The sequence below is a fragment of the Haliaeetus leucocephalus genome, unplaced genomic scaffold (genome assembly GCF_000737465.1).
Source record: "Haliaeetus leucocephalus isolate CR32 unplaced genomic scaffold, Haliaeetus_leucocephalus-4.0 Scaffold228, whole genome shotgun sequence".
Lineage (NCBI taxonomy): Eukaryota > Metazoa > Chordata > Aves > Accipitriformes > Accipitridae > Haliaeetus > Haliaeetus leucocephalus.
The window spans coordinates 13,335,089-13,350,141 of NW_010972664.1; the positions used below are offsets into that span (position 1 = coordinate 13,335,089).

At 38.7% G+C, this 15,053-nt stretch overlaps 1 protein-coding gene across 1 annotated transcript in view; it reads left to right on the forward strand.

The window, feature by feature from the left end:
• Positions 1-13,645, forward strand: part of KIAA1524 (KIAA1524 ortholog) — a 102,080-nt gene extending 88,435 nt beyond the window's left edge. Inside the window, exons 14-21 of the mRNA XM_010567307.1 lie at positions 3,631-3,811; positions 5,983-6,057; positions 6,141-6,251; positions 7,619-7,815; positions 9,485-9,598; positions 11,445-11,527; positions 12,069-12,208; positions 13,312-13,645. Coding sequence (XP_010565609.1) covers positions 3,631-3,811; positions 5,983-6,057; positions 6,141-6,251; positions 7,619-7,815; positions 9,485-9,598; positions 11,445-11,527; positions 12,069-12,208; positions 13,312-13,482 — 1,072 coding nt within the window. The 3' untranslated portion in view covers positions 13,483-13,645. The remainder of the gene's footprint in view (positions 1-3,630; positions 3,812-5,982; positions 6,058-6,140; positions 6,252-7,618; positions 7,816-9,484; positions 9,599-11,444; positions 11,528-12,068; positions 12,209-13,311) is intronic.
• The last annotated feature ends 1,408 nt before the right edge of the window (positions 13,646-15,053 follow it).

Sequence of the window (15,053 nt, forward strand, 5' to 3'; positions counted from 1 at the left end):
CCCCCCCCCGTCATAAATCCTGTTAAGTCACAAACCTGGTGTTTCCCCCCCCCCCCCCCCGCCCCACTTCCCCCAGTTTATATACTAGATGTGATGTCACATGGTATGGAGTACCCTGTTGGCCACTTCAGGTGAGCTGCCCTGGCTGTGTCCCCTCCCAACCGCTTGTGCCCCTCCAGCCTTCTTGTTGGCTGGGCATCAGAAGCTGAAAAATCCTTGACTTTAGTCTAAACATTACTTAGCAACACTTGAAAATATCAGTGTTATTAACATTCTTCTCATACCTAACTCAAACATAGTACTATACTACCTACTAGGAAGACAATTAACTCTATCCCAGCTGAAACCAGGACAGCTGGAAAACAAAGGGTTTGGGTTTATGTGAACAGGAAGAACTGTACAATCAACACAATAGGGCTAAAGCTGGGTCACCCCAATATGCACATAAATAAGAGATTGCCTACAGGATAGTATTGTGGGGGAAAAGCCCTCTTACTCTTCCTGGGAGATCAGTGAGGTGGGGTGCCTCTCTGAAATGCCTGCAAAATAATGCACGCAGCATTTGAGAAGAAACAGGAGAAACTGGAAGTCTGCATGCAGTTACAGGGCTATGGAATCACAGAGCTGTGGTGGGATGACTCACATGACGAGTGCTGCAATGGATGCGTACAGAATCTTCAGGAATGATGAGCCAGAAGGGTGAGGAAGGAGAGTTGCCCTTTTTATGAGAGAGCAGGGGGAAGGCATGGAACTCTGCCTTGGGACAGATAAACCAGCCAAGAGTGTGAGTTCTGATTAGGAGGCAGACCAAAATCGGCAACGTTGTAGTGGGTGTCTGCTGCAGACTGCTGGATCGGAAAAAAGTAGTAGATGAAGCCTTTAGACAACTGTAAGAAGCCTCGCATTCACAGACTGTGGTCCTTGTAGGAGACTTTAGCCACCTTGGTATCTGCTGAAGAGGTAACACAGTAGGGCACCAGCAATCCAGGACGTTTCTGAAGCACTTTGATGAACAATTTCTTAACACAGAGGATTGAAGAACAGATGATAGAAGACATCCTGCTGGACCCGATTGCTTACAAATAAGGAAGAACTGTTGGGGATGTGAAGGTCAGTGACATCCTTGGTTGCAGTGACCATGAGATGGTGATGCTCAAGTTCCTGAGAGGAGGAAGCAGGGCAAAAAGTTGGAACACAACCCTGGACTTCAGGAGAGCAGATCTTGGTCTCTTTCATGATCTGCTTGGAAGAATCCCATGGGATACAGCCCCGGGGAGAAGAGGGGCCAAGAATAGCTGGTTGATTTTTTTGTTGTTGTTGATTTTTATGTTTTTTTTCTCACCTCCTGCACCATCCCATTCACCTCTCCTCCCCAAAGGATCATTTTCTTCGAGGCCTTAATGGTCCATCCCATCCCAACGAGCAGAAAAATCAAACAAACATGGCAGGAGGCCTGCAAGGAGTGCTTGACAAAATTCAAATATAAAAAGGAAGCATGCAAGAGGTGGAAGCAGAGACAGATGACCTGGGAGGAAGATAGACAAAGTGTCCAAGTGTACAGGGATGGGGTTAGAAAAGCCAGAGCTCACCTGAAGTTGAACCTGGTGACAGATGTGAAGGGCAACAAGAAAGACTTCTACCAGTATGCCAGCAGCAAAAGACAGTGTGCCTTTCTGCTGAATGGGGCAGGGGAACTGGTGACAAAGGACATGGAAAAGTTTGATATACTCAACGCCATGTTCACCTCGGTCTTCACTGATATGATTTGCCTTTCGGAATCATAGGTCCCTGAGAGCAATGGGAAAGTCTAGAGGAAGGAAGACTTGCCCTGCATGGCAGAGGATCAGGTTATGGAACATTTAAACAAACTGAACATACAGAAGTCCATGACACCTGACAGGATGTACCCACGAGTGCTTAGCGAGTTGGCTGATGTCATTGCAAGGCCACCCCAGATTATCTTTGAAAAGTCATGGTGACTGGGAGAGGTTCCTGAGGACTAGAAGAAAGCAAATATAACTTCTGTCTTCAAGAATGGCAAAGATGGTCAATAGCGCCCTGGACTGCATTAGGAAGAGTACTACTGGGAGGTCGAAGGAGGTGATCATTTCCCTCTGCTCAGCTGTGGCGAGACCACATCTGGAGTGGCGTGTCCAGGTCTGGGCTCCCCAGTACAAGAGATACAAATATACTAGAGTGAGTCTAGTGAAGGGCCATTAAGATGTTTGAGGGATGAGTGTGTCTCGTACAAGGTGAGACTGAGGGAGCTGGGATTGTTTAGTTTTGAGAAGACTTGGCAGGGGATCTTATCAATGTGTATAAAAGTCTGATGGAAATCAACAAAGAAGATGGAGCCAGAGTCTTCTCAGTGGTATCCATTGACAGGACAAGAAGTAGGTACAAACTGAAATATAAGAAAAAAAATACCTTTTAATTTCTTTAAATGTATTTAAAAAAAAAAAAACAAAACACTTTTACTATAAGGGGAATAAAACACTGAAAAAGGTTGCCAAGAGAAGTTGTGTAGACTCTTCATCCTTTGAGACAGACAAAACTACTGGATGTAGTCCTGGGCAACCTGCTTAGAGCAGGGGAGTTGAACTAGATGATCTCTAGAGGTCCCTTTCAACTTCAAATATTCTATGATCACATGATTTTGTGGATATAGGAAACATTTTTATAATGGCCAGTAAGAAATAGTGTGGCTAGAAGAATGATGGATCTGTACAATCCAATATGCCCAGAGTTGTACAATGGAATAGCCAAACAACATGTGTATAAATGCAAGTTAAAAATAGGCTCTGTTCACTTAGAAATCAATTGAGACAGCACTTCAGTGAAGTGTTTGGTATAACTTAGTAACTAAGGAATTTATCTAGAAGAAAAGATTTTTGACTGGTGCCTCAGAAATCAGCTCTTTTCACTTACCATTCTCTCTGATTTGAAACATGTCATTAGTAGCTGCCTCAAAAATACCAACCTCAAGTAACATACAGACACTGGAATATAGGTACTGTAATTACTTCTGTCTAAGCTTTTGTGTTCTCTTCCCTGTACAAATTTTAACCAATTGTACTTTTATCTGCATACTTAAATTTTGGTTAAAACTTACAAAATGAAATGTGTGGTATTCAATATAATATGTAAAATAGCATCACAGACAAGGAAAAACTAAGGTTTATTGGTAGCACTCTGCCTTTTCATGATTTAATCTTCTTATTTTTATGCCTCATACCTTCTCAATCTTCCTACTTACAAACAGTGGCCTAGTTAAGTTGAATAATGACATGTGAAATAACCTGTTTCTCAGGCTAATAAGGGACAGATTATCTGTTCTGCCCCTTCTGGTGTGATACCATATTTCTTTCTAAAGGTTAGCCATGACAGGCTTTCTCTCTCTCTTTCTCTCTCTTTTTTTTTTTTTTTTTGTTCTACTTTCTGTATCTCTGGACAGTTTGGGCACATGTCTGATACTACATCTTAATGTTGTGTGATAATGCAAATGTGACTGTTCTGTAATCTGTTTCCAATGTAAGGGAAGTTGATTATGTTATGAAATTGTCCTCATCTTCAATTCTTGCAATGGTATTTGTAGCAGGTTATTTCATTATAGCCTTTATGTTTATATAGGCTTGGTGAAAGCATTGCGGCAAGTAATGCTTACAGACAACAAGAAACAGAGCATGCATCGAAAAGAATCCAAATGCAGTCACCCATGACCGTTACTTCGGGGCGGTTCTGTCCTTCAAGTGATGGATCCACAACTTCAAATATTCAGGAATTAATACAAAAACTTCATTCTGGACTACAGGTTAGTAGAATTTATATACACTTGTTAAATATTTGACACTTTTTTACGGGGCAGGGGGGAGGGTGTGCGGAAATTAAAATCCAAGTGTCAGGCTATAGCACATGTATCAGATTCCTACCTATTTAGAATGTGTTCCTTTTATTGAGCTCCTGAGCAGAATTCAATAATAATTCTTTGTGCTACATCAGAAGCTGGGCTCCGTATTGAGATCCCTTTCTCGAGTGGGGTTGCCCACACTCTTCTAGTTGTCAGATGTGGAGACAGGTGTCAGATATAGTCACAACTGCTTAGACTTGCTGGGACACTTACAAGAAGCCTCCTCCCCCTGCTTCCTAAGATATAGCCTGTGATAAAATAGAGATCATATACTGCTTTAGAAGAGTATGGTGCATTTCTTATATGCCTAAACACGCATACAAACATTTTCCTTTTCTTGCCTGTAGCTGACTCTAGTATTTGTGGCCGCCTTGGAGAGGCACTGTTATTACTTCAGAAGAAAGTTTTTGCTTCCCTCTGCAGCAATATGCATTATGAATGAGACACTCAAACAGGCACCACATATAGCATGCTTCTTTGTGGGCCATGCTGTCAGATACTGGCTGTATTTCCTCTTTCTTTTTTCTGTTCAAAGCAAGTTAGTTGCTTTGTAGCTGCTTTAGACTGAGTGATGAATCTGAGTGGTTGCTTCTATTTTCTTTTGGCTTAAAAGAACAGTATGCAAATTGGGAAAACAAACAGAATGTGCTTGATAACGGCTTGATATCTGTATTAGTGGCATTGCCTCCAGCCTTAGCTTTGCAATGGTCCTCTCTCTTGTAACAGATAAGAATGAAACTCGGCAAGCTACCAGTTCCAGGCAGCTGCTAGCATAATAGTGAAAAAGGTCAAGTGAGTCTTCATTGGCTTGCTTCGTACTCTGCCATGGGATGCTCCCATTGATCATCCTTTTGAGGCCGCACACAACAGTCTGTAGGTGCATTGCTGTGTACATATCAATGTAAGTCAAAGCAGCCACAGGTGCCTAACAGCACTTGTGCAGCACCTTCCAGTAATGTGACAGATTGTAAAACTGCTTCAATTTTTGAGGGGAGAAATTGAGTGAATCTTTTCTCAGACCTTCTAATTAGTAGAACTTTCCTTTAAAAATGAATATACACACTCACTTTAAAATATGCAGTACTTCATCTCTGTGTGTGTTCTGTATGTTACATGAAGCTCAAATGTGTGTTAAAACATAATTGAGAAAACACTTTTAATAGTATTACTGTACAGAGAGAGGGAAGGGAACGTACAGAAACTTTTCTTATAGTAGTAATATCTAAAAGGACATAGAGATTACAGGTTTGCAAGCAGGAAAAAAAACTACTTGTTTCAGGGACAGGAAAATGAGCGGAGAACTGGAGCCATGCAGGGGCTACTGTTAATATGCAAAGAAATTCTTACATAATGGTTCAAAATGGTGCAGAGATGGTAGCTTTTCAGTAGGTGTTCATTGTATGAACAGCTGGGATAGCTTGTACTTGGTAATGTATCAGCATTTATGAACAGCTGCTCAAAACTGCTGTTATAGTAGCACTGCCTAAGAAAAAATATCCTGAAATCACCAAGTAGCATTCTCACTTGACTCGGGCATATATTTTAATAAACACTTAGGACTTGTTGTACCATATATGGTAAATTTCTTCTAGTAAGTCAGTGGATTAACATAGTAAGTTGTGTTCTGGATAGTATCCTTTCAGAACAACTTACCTGGGCCTTTTCTGATAATCTGTATGTTGAGAAGGCCATGGAGTATGAACAGAGATTTTTAGCCATATGTATTTCGTGCTGTTAATACTAGGGCAAATTACTTTAGGCGTCCTATGAGAGGACTGCTAATTCTCCAGCAAAGATTAGACCAAGGGGAACCATTTTAGAGTGGTGATGTTACCTTTTCATAGTGCTGGACTGATAGTCTTCTGCAGATGAATCCTATTCAGCCTAAGTAGTTCAATTATTCACAAACTTTCCACAAAGAGTCAGGTGGATGCATTTGAGCAGTCTCAGACATAAGAACTCAAAAAGCTAGTGGACAAGTAGAGTTCACAAAACTACTGCGCTCTTTAGGCCCACGTTACCTATCTAAGTAAATACCAATTTACAGTAGCAGTAACTGGAAAACATTTCCACAGATGAAGGAGCCATTCACTGATATGAGGATATCTGACATAATGGATGTCTATGAGCAGAAGCTGTCGGCGTTAGCAGTGAGTACAACCTAATGTGTATGGGTACATTGCTGTCTGTACGTTCAGAAAATGTTAATGAAAAATGTTCTTCCTATGTACAGTCTAAAGAAACTAGGCTGCAAGACCTTTTGGAAGCAAAGACATTAGCTCTGGCTCAGGCAGATAGGCTGATGGCTCAGTACCGGTGTCAGAGAGCCCAGGCTGAGTCCGAGGTAAGTAGCAGGAGCTTCCTTCTGGGACTCTGAGGGGGGGCTAAGTAATAATTGTCTGGGTAGCTTTAACTGTGATTACATGTGTAGAAACTATACAGCTTAACTGTAAGCTATGCTTGCAAGTTAGGGCAGTCTTAATTTTTATCATAAACACCCTGTTTTCCTCTGGATTGTTCTTTAGCACAGTTTTCTTTTAATGTCCTTTCCCCTATAGGAAGTCAACAAAACAAACCTACTGTACTGATTATCGTTTGTTAACCATTAGTGTTAATTTAGTGGTAGTAATCTTGAAAATTAATAAAGCCACTTACTAGAATCCTATATAGAATTTGCTGGTATGTGAAGAACTGTTTCCTGTTTGTGCCTTTTAATCACTTGTCAAAGATGAACTTTCAAATAAAGCTTGCTTCCATGGGGTATATATTTGAGGTGTTGTGTTTTAACCCCAGCTGGCAACTAAGCACCATGCAGCTGCTCACTTCCTCACAGTGGGATGGGGGAGAGAATCAGAAGGGTAAAAGCAAGAAAACTCGTGGGCTGAAATAAAGACAGTTTAATAGGTAAAGCGAAAGCCACACCCACAAGCAAAGTAAAACAAAGAATTCATTCACTACTTCCCATCAGCAGCCAGGTGTTTAGCCATGTCCAGGGAAGCAGGTCTCCATCACGCATGGTGGTGACTGGGGAAGACAAATGCCATCAGTCCAAACATCCCCCCCCTTCCTCCCTTCTTCCCCCAGCTTTATATGCTGGGCATGACATCATATGGTCTGGAATACCCCTTTGGCCAGTTTGGGTCAGCTGTCCTGGCTGTGTCCCCTCCCAACTGCTTGTGCCCCTCCAGCCTTCTTGCTGGCTGGGCATGAGAAGCTGAAAAATCCTTGACTTGGTCTAAACACTACTTAGCAACAACTGAAAACATCAGTGTGTTGCCAACATTCTTCTCATACTGAACCCAAAACATAACACTATACCAGCTACTAGAAAGAAAAAAAACTCTACTCCAGCCAAAACCACGGCAGGTGTGCATTGAAAACTCGGAATCATTTCTATTTTTTTAAAGGTTATAGTAAAGATTGGGCTACAGAATACTAAATCCGTAGCTAAAATGTATCACCTTTTACTTTATTCTTTCCTCTCCCCTCCCACTGTCTATAAAGGGATCTAAAGGAATTTAGTGAACAAATTAATTTGTAGTTAATACTAGGTGAGAGAAATCCTTTTCTTAATGTAGCTGCTGGCATTTTAGTGTTAGATCTATGGCCTCAAATATGCCTATTACAAAGTGACTTGTGGAACAGAATTGCTTGTAATTGTGGGTTGGGTTTTTTTTTTTTTGGTGGTGGGGGGTGTCTTTCCACTCAAAGGCAAGAACTCTTGCTGCAGTGTTGAAGGATGCAGAACGAAAAAATGAAGAACTTAATGATTTGCTGAAAGCTCAGCAGGTAGAATCTGAAAGAGCACAGACTGATATTGAACAGCTCTTTCAACACAACAGAAAATTACAAACAGTTGCTGAAGAACATGAAGTACTGAAAATATCCTCTGTCGATCTTCTTCAGAGGTAAGGCACGTAAGATCTCTAAGCGAATACTTTGTATCCAAAGAGTGATGAAGCCTTTTACTGGGCTAAGCGCATTAGAAGATCAACATTACATGCTACTTCATGTTTTTAAGTGAAAAATTCATTATTTTTTCTTTCTTCTGTAAGCTTGTCAATGAGGTTAACTTAAGTCATTCAAGAAGTTAATATATTAAATGGAGTGAGAACTAAAGTTGTAGATGTTGAAGGTCCAGTTCAGGAAATAGCATGAACTTTGTATAAAAGAGAGCATTGTTCTCTAACAAACAAAATTAACAATGTTTAGTTTCTATTAGTATTATACCATACTCTCAGCTTCTTTCTTTGATCTTATATGCTATCTTGATGATGTGCTATAAATAGTTTGGTGAAGCAGCTAATAACAGTATGTCTGCATCTTTTATCACTTCTGTAGCAAATTTGACTGAAATTAGGTTAAAGTGAGGTAGGGAGGAAGGAGGCACATTGTGTGTCCCAAATTATTTATAAGCATTATTTCTTTAGGATCTTAAGCTAAAAAAGGACATGAGGTACAAAAAGTACATAAAGTTAGAAACTATTTATGAAAATATAATGTGCTTTGGAAGAATAAAGCCTTTAAAAAGCTTTGGCTTTTCAACTCACATGAGCTGGTCTCGTCACTAGGTGTCAGCAAGGCAAAGAAGCTGATAAAATTGAGAGCGAGTTTCTTGCTTAATAATGGGAGCAGGCATTGTATTAGACAATTTTGAAGGCATATTGCTCCCAATAAGGGAGTCATTGAGGGAGGAAAAATGTATAAGACTTTTGTCCATTATGGGGTTTCTTGAGCAAGTAGCTAGTATAGTCGCTGTGGCAGTGCCTGCTTTTGTGCTTGAATTGTACGCAGCCATACACTGTGTGAACATGTATTTGACTAATTTATGTGAAAGAAAACAGCCTCAATCTAGTATTGAACAGTTGTAAATTCTCCAAAGAAGGAATAAAATAGATTTGTGATCCTTACAATGTGTTTATAAAGCAAAAACTTGCTTTCTAAATGATCTGTGCACTTTAAATATACTGTTCCTTAAAAACAATCAGATAACTGACATCAGGGGAGAGAGTTTTCCTTTTGGTAGGAAAGTAGAAAAACATTTGCTTAGAGCATGAGATCTGCCTCAAACTTGTATTAAATGCACATTGCATTGTCTTCAGTATATTCAGTTTTTAGTATCACGAGACAACTGGAGATCATAGACTGACTCAAAGGGTCCCTTAAAAGGTGACTGCAAATAGCTAATTTATAACAGTTTGTGTATGACAAATTTATAAAGGCATCTGTGTGTTTTGTCAGTTCCTAAGAGTTTTCTGCTGGAGAAAGGTTGTTTCCTGATCTTTAATAATTAAGGATATGTAAGGGATCCACTGAAGCTTGGCTTGGTTTTTTTGTTTTGTTTTTTTTCCTTCTTCTAAGTATGTTCATTTAAAAAACAAAACAACGCCCAAACAAACAACAAACTACCACTCAACTGAACCGCCCTTCCCCACCCTGCCCAAAACACCTTGTTTTTAGCTTGAGTGGGATGATTGCACAGATGATGTCAAGTATTTTTATTTGACAAACTATTAAAGTAAAAGCTCTTCAAAAGCACTTACAGTCTTCAACCATAACCCCCTAATTCATTTGTAGGTATGAAACAACTGAAAGACAATGTAAAGATCTACAGATTACATGCAATTCACTAAATAAACAAATGGAAGCAATGAAGAAACTAAATGAATCACTCAAGCAGCAGCATGACAGGTAAGTTCAATTTGGTCTTTTTAAAGCAAATTAAAGATAAACAGTAAAACTAAATAGCACTTTAGTCTCAATTTTTCAATTCTGCCTTAAGTAATGACTGAGAAGTGGAGTTAGAGGAAGCAAAAGATGCTTCAGTGTTGCTTTATATGTGTATGTTAGATGAAAATCTGTAGTTTGGTTTATTTTGTTTGCTCCTGTATTGGTTGGGGGCGGGGAGGAGTACCCACAGATTTCAGTGTGACAGGAGGAATTAAAAGGAGCAATGAAGACAACCCAGTTGTTGGGTGCATTTAGTGGGGTGGGGAGGTATCTTTTTGGTTGTTGTTGAATTCTTAAATGCTGTTATCGCCCAAAGATTTTCACATATTCCCTTTTAGCCTGCAAGGTTTCTCTGTAATGTTGTCAGATCAGAAAAAAAACCAAAACCACTCTACTAAACTAATACATTTAAAGATTATATTACAAATAGTGGTGGTTGCTATTCTGTCTGTGGTATAAAACATCATTCCTCAACCAAAAAACTAGCATTACTTAACGTCTTCTTGAGGACTAATTATTTTTTCCCTTTTGATGGCTTAAAATAGAGGTCTGATGTACCTTTCACCAACGTAACTAAGGGAATAGGATTCCTCTTTGAGAAATTTTATTTAATGCTTAATTTTGCAGAAGATATCTTTAAAATATGCTCATAGGCAGGCCTTGTATTCAGTTTAGAAATAAAATGCTATTCTTGGTTTGACTTGCAAAGTTCACTTCATCCTTCCCGGCTCTTGCCTTGTCAGTAATCAGAGCAGTCCAAATCACTGCCTTGAGTTCTGATTCAAATGGAAACATCTTCATACTGATACATTAGTTTGCTACTGAATAAGTCTGGACACTTAATTTCACTGCTGCAAGATGCAGCTCAGTGTAGTTAGGGAGATATTCTGACAAAAGCTGCCCCTTTTTAAAGGCAGGTCAGGGGAGCATTTATTATACAGATATTCTCGAACTGCCACGAATAAAATGGAGGCCCCGGAAAACACCCCCCCCCCCCCCCCTTGCTAGAGGCTGCAGCTTAGAAACTGGTAGATAGGAAGTGAGTAAACAAGTAAACAAGAGTGACAGCAGACGTCGGCAAGGCAAGTGGCAGATAGAATATGCCTTAGAAATTAGGCTAGCTACTAATGGAAAAAGTACATTACCTTCATAAAGTTCCCAGGTTACAGCTTTAATGCTAGTAGATGACAGTACCTATATATTAAATGATTGTGGAAACTAAATATTATCCGAACTAGTGAAGACTGACGCAGACCTGTATATGGGCTATGGTGATACCTTATGAAATGGTTGTTTTTGCTGAGTGACAATCAGGAAGATGTTTAGAATGGTATTGGAAAATCTTTATGCATAAATGTGCTTGCATGGATAATAGCTGAAATAGGTTTTACAAATGGTATTGTCGATTCAGGAGCATGCTAAGAGCTAGATCCCAGCATCCTTAATCACTAATGGCAGTGAATTTTGACTCGGGCTGAATGACAATTTCAGTTCTGTCATGGTATTTTGAATGCTTTGTGGCTGTAATCAAAAGCAATAGTTTCTGGTGTTTAAGCTCCAGGTATGAACCTTTTTAGTGGTTTCTACTGTGTCTCCATGATCAGAGAAGGGAAATTACTGTTTCATGGGGGGGGGGAAAAGGAAATAAAATCTGTCTATGCTCCCACCCTGCAAATTCATACGTTTGATCATTTGAAGCTCCTGACAGCAATTGGAAATGATCCAAAAATCATTCTAGCTTCTTAGGACAGAGAAATGGTGGCATATCTCACTTTGATCATCAAAATTTATTTCTCTGCATTTTTAGGACTGCTGCACAGTTGATAGAAACTGAGGATCACAGAAAAGAATTACAGCAACAGCTACAGGAGAGAGATGGCAAAATAGCAAGTAAGTCACTTACCTAAAGGTCACTGAACCTAAAGAACTAACTAGATTAACTAGGTGGTGGTGTTATGGGCTCTAGATAAGCAGCTATATCTTATTAAGTAACGTGTAAACCTTAAAGTTAGCCAGGGATATGCAATTTAACAGTTGAATGAAACAAATGCAGTTTTTTATTTTTTAGAAGGATACATAAACTTCATTTCCCAGACTACATGGACTTCACTGAATCTCTGTACAGCATCATATGTCCCTTCAGGATCTTCTTACAGCATGTCCATTAGAACTATTTTCTGTAGGAATTGCAAATTACAAGAGCTTAATTTAACTCTTCCGCAAATGACTGGCAGCAACTACTAAAACTTAGCAGTAGGTGGCACTACGCAGTAATTCAATTATTAGCAGCCATGTTGAGTCAAAAAAAAAAAAAAAAAACCCAAACCAAAAACCCCCCCCACCACCAAACCCAAAAACTTGTTTCCCAGGCAATGCAGTATCTCTTTTCTAAGTTTGGCAACCCATCCTTTAATGTGTTCATTTTCTTAAGCCTTGCAACAGAAAATAAAAGTTCTGGAAGAAAAACTGAAAGCTCAGCAGAAAGAAAAAACAGATATGGAACAAACTATAGATACTCTTAGAAAGGAATTAAGTAAAACGGAACAAACAAGGAAGGAACTGAGTATCAAGGTAAGGAATTATTTGCACCTGCATTCTAGAGACTGGAATTTCAGATACGTATTTAACTGATGGAGTTGGTAAATCAATATTTCAGTGGTGAAGTAGCTAAAGAAAGTAGAGCAATCTATGCAGTGGACAAGAACAAATTCTCTCAAATTTAATTGTATACCTTTTGAGTTTTGAGTAGGTGAGCTTGAATTTAAGAGAAAAGAAGTCAGGGTCAGGTTCTAATGAGGCATGTTGTGTGAGTACATAACGTTTGGAAGAAAAAAAAAACAAAAAACAAACCAAACAAACCTGTAGTACAATATTAAATAAGAGAATGTAGCCCATTCCTCTTCAGTAGTTTTAACTACTGTAAAATGTGGATTGGCTTGCTTTCTCCCCTTTTTCATGTCCTGAATTAAGGTATATATACTACATGTGTGCTCCAAAATGCATCTGATTTTCTTCTTGATCTTTGAAATTCTAATAAAATATCTATTTTTATCTCTAAGAAAAATAGTCTCTTTTTTCAAAACAGAGACCAGTTTGTCTATACCAGGTTAACAGGTTAATGTTTAAAAAACCAAAACGAAATCCCCAAAACTTCAGTGCAGCCTATCTGTCCTTGCCTGTAGGTTAGGCTACCTGTAAACTCACAAGGCAGAGATTCATTTTACATGCAAACTGATCAGCAAACGCAAAGTGTGCAGTCTGGCAAATGCATTTGCTCTATTTACATTCCCTGGAAGCAAAGTCTAATCTCTCCAGGAAATATTATCCAGTATATAGCAAATATTTCCCTTGTTCATGGTAAATATTTACTGGTGTAGGACTTGAAATGAAATGTAGATGGCTTAACTGTGAACAATTCTGCTGCTTAAATAGGACAATAACATGGGCGTTGGTGCTTTCCCATGATATGTAACATTTTGAAGTGTGGCAGTAGCTGTAATCATTCATGTGCACCAAATGTATAGCTGAGAAAGATATCTGAAACAAGCTTGTAATTTTAAAACTGCTTTTTAATTACTTGCTTACATTCACCATCAAGCCACTCAGCTTTCACTGTTGTGTACGTTTTTCAGTTGACAATGGAGGAAACTGCAGTGTTTTGTTTGTTTGTGCAGGCATCTTCTCTGGAAGTTCAAAAATCCCAGTTGGAAGGACGCTTGGAAGAAAAAGAAGCGCTTGTAAAACTACAGAAGGAAGAATTGAACAAACACTCCAATATGATTGCAATGATTCACAGCCTAAGTGGTGGCAAGTTAAGTGCAGAAGCAGTGAACCTCAGTTTATAGGGCTCTGTTAAGATTTTAGTATTTTATACATATGTATGAATATATGTAAAGATTTTTAAACCTGAAGTTAGCATATGATCTGCCTCAAAAAACCCTAAAATTTAAGTAGCCTAACTATCAATTGAGAAGAAAAAGTAGTAATTGTGGAAGCTTTGATCTGAAAAAAACTGAGCTCCTATATAGCAAATAGGTCTTCTGATGGTCTTGGTAGAAATATTATCATCTGTATTGGGAGCTGAATGCAACTTTTGCTGGTGACTAACCTTCCTAAATATATGTAGGGAAATGTAAAGCAAAATAGGAGTCGCTGTCAACTTTTTTGTCTGTAAATTCTTCTACTGACCATCTGGCAAGCAGCGTGCTTCATAGGTTAAGCACTTTTATGATGTAATCTTGTTAATTTTGACTCTTCTGAATACCATTATTATTTGTACAGTGTTGCTTCCTGACGTCTAAGGTATAAACATAAAAATAAAATGGATTATATCAATTAGAACATGTTACATTGAAAGCTGTATTTATCAGCGTATTGGTGCAAGTGCTTTGTGTAGTAAATATGTGGAGGCATTTCTAATTATGAGGAGATATGAATTTGAGCAAGTAGAACACCACATTTGAATGACTCTTCAGCAAGTAGCATCTGTTAGGGAAGGCATGCTAAAATAAAATATATGAATGTACAAATATTTCTTAAATACTAGATAATACTTTCCTAATCCTACAATGCTTCTCTTCATTCTTTGAAAAGATCTGCACGTTTTTGACAATCCTATGCGATGCATGCTAGCTGTTGTCAGCGTTGTCGTTTTCTGCTGTACACCAACAGGATTGCATATATTGCTTATACTATAACTATTTAGATAATTTTGGTCTTTTAAAAAATGTACTTTCATATGAAAGACTAGTACTAGAATTTGGTGCACATTTTTGAGTGGCAGAACACTTTCCTGTCCTTAGTTTACGTGACATGAATAACATGTCTTTTAGCAGTTGGCAGAACTATTTCATTAGTGTCTGTATTTTGGCAGAACTGCCAGAATTTTGGGTGATCTAATATATATCTTTTTCTGTAGCATTACTGCCTTTATTTTTATCTAATTTGTAATGGCAGGATTTTAAAATACCTGAGATTCTTTGTTTTTCAGTTGTGTAACAGATGTGTCTTACTGAATCTGTTGAACTTGCGTCTAAGGACAGCCTTGCACGTTCAGTTGCAATTTTCCAATTCATCTGATGTTGTATCTATTTTAACCTGTTGCTGAAATATAGTTTTCATGACCTAATCACAGGTAAGATTTATAGACATTGTTCTGGTCTCTGTGAAGACCAGGGGAATAAAAAAAAAATTGCTCTATTTTCTGTGTTTCATGTATTCTGCTAAGTGAGGTAAATTACAGGGATGACTGCCAACTTTGTGCACAATGCATGCAGTTTGGTTGCCTTTTTGCATAAAATGCAGTTATTGCTTAGGAAGGCCAAAAAAAAAAAAGCTATCAGAATTGCTGAAGTGAGGGGTCTCGTTAGAGTTTTGCAAACTCAATGGGGAAAGAAAGCTTCATTAACCATCAATT